The 1,917-nt window shown below is 37.9% G+C and overlaps 1 protein-coding gene across 1 annotated transcript in view; it reads left to right on the top strand.

The window, feature by feature from the left end:
• The first annotated feature begins 1,145 nt into the window (after window positions 1–1,145).
• The window catches only part of LOC106633331 (cathepsin K-like), a 2,052-nt gene continuing 1,280 nt past the window's right edge, over window positions 1,146–1,917 (top strand). The window contains exons 1-2 of the mRNA XM_042223964.1: window positions 1,146–1,369; window positions 1,741–1,849. Of these exons, the coding sequence (XP_042079898.1) occupies window positions 1,234–1,369; window positions 1,741–1,849 (245 nt within the window). The 5' untranslated portion in view covers window positions 1,146–1,233. The remainder of the gene's footprint in view (window positions 1,370–1,740; window positions 1,850–1,917) is intronic.

The following is a 1,917-nucleotide window of genomic DNA, read 5'->3' as shown; positions in this document are numbered from 1 at the left end:
TTCCTCCGGTCAGATGCGTGGAGGCAAGCCAGTTGACAGAGCTGTTACTGGAGGTTCGTATTGGCAAACACTTGCTTTCCCGTTCTAATGCATTTTTTTTAACAACCACTATAACTTTATGTGACTTAGACACCGACTACTGTGAGCAAGAGCCGGATAGTGTTGTCATACACCGAACAGAACGGAATTGGTGAGTTTGAACTTTGGACTGTTGTGGTGCTAGCAGCTGATGCTAATTGGATTGTTTTGAGTTTACTAATATTTGTTGGATAACAAATGTTTTGAAGCTATACAATCTGTATATAGCAGTTGAACTATTTTTTGTTATATTCTTATTGATAAAATATACTGTTTATTTAATTATTTATTTATCTATCTATAAATTGTGTACACAGGAACAAGAATAACTTAATGTATTTAGCTCAACTGGCTGATATTTTCATATTCTTGTGATTTCTTATTGGCCATGTTTATTTGATGCAGGCCAGGTGACCCTTTTTGGGTTTAAAAAAGGATGGCCAGCCAATAAACGGCAAGGAGCAGAAGTCGTTCTGCATTGAAGCTTCCACTTCCACTGGTCTGGTAGGAAGTTATCAAAGATTATCCAATCACACTGATTTCCACATTCATACACACCATTCCCCCGTTTATGGACAATAGTGCTTGGATATCTCTAATGCACACTGCATAAATAAAATTCATAGATAAAATTCATGGACTTTCTCCCTTTCAGAGGGGATCAGTGTTTTTGATGTTGATGTGTGTTATTTATAGGGGAACATTTTTTGTTGATTTGAGAATCTATATTGCTTGATAAAAGGTATAGGATTATTTAATTGTCTTTATACACCCCAATTGGGTTTTTTGATTAATTGCACCGCTGCAGCTGGAGTGCTTATTGAAGTTTTCCCTTTTCTTTCCTTGTTATTTTCCTTTGGTTTTGGTTAAATACATGGTACCTGCAAAAGCATTTTGTGTTGTGTGTGTGTGTATTTATTAGTTACTGCCCATGAGCTCCAGTAGCAATTCCTAAATATTTTGACTAATAATAACCCAATATTTCACTTAATACCTAGCATGTATTAATTCATTAGCGCCACTGACACACAGTAGAAATTGAAAATCTTTAATATCAAGAATTGACACTTTTAAAATCGGCAACAAACGGTTTTAGCATTTTCTCCTCCTTTGTCTTGCCTGCAGGATCAGACCTGCCGCTACAATGCATCAGGCATGGCAGCCCAGTGCAAAGGCTACAAGGAGATCCCAGTGGGTAATGAGCGCGCGCTGGCTGTTGCACTCTACAAAGTTGGTCCAGTGTCTGTGGGCATCAATGCGCAACAGAGCAGCTTCCAGTTCTACAAGCATGGTCAGTGAACTTCTCATATGTCTGGTCAGATGAAATTGTTACCTGCACCTACTTCATATAAGGGAAGGAAAGTGTGTGGAATAAAATCCTAGAATTTAAGGGCCTGTTTAGTCAGGATTTCTTAATTAAATATGAATTAAATAAACTAAACATGGAGTTCACACCTTCATTTTGAGCAATAAACTTTAAATTAGGCAGCAGTAAAATTTAGTTATAATGGTGTGTAAAAGCTAGTAAAACAATTAAACATAACACATCGACAACTTTCTGGTTATATTCAACATTAAAAAGTGTGCGAGGTACATCGTTTATGCACTGTTCACTAATGCAGCTCACTCTTTTTTTTCTCTCTCTCTCTGTTGTGAACCCAGGTGTTTACTACGATCCCAACTGTAACAAAGATGACGTCAATCATGCCGTACTGGCAGTAGGCTATGGAGTGAACACCAAGGGGAAGAAGTACTGGATTGTCAAGAACAGGTGGGACATGTCACTTGTCTGAATGGCATCAGGTGGCTCAAATGTCCACTAAAATTAAGTGTTGGTTG

The sequence above is a fragment of the Haplochromis burtoni genome, unplaced genomic scaffold (assembly GCF_018398535.1).
Source record: "Haplochromis burtoni strain Fernald_Lab_line unplaced genomic scaffold, NCSU_Asbu1 Contig_124, whole genome shotgun sequence".
NCBI classification, from domain to species: Eukaryota; Metazoa; Chordata; class Actinopteri; order Cichliformes; family Cichlidae; genus Haplochromis; species Haplochromis burtoni.
The sequence above is the reverse complement of the archived record's forward strand: the minus strand, read 5'-3'. Positions and strand labels throughout refer to the sequence as shown.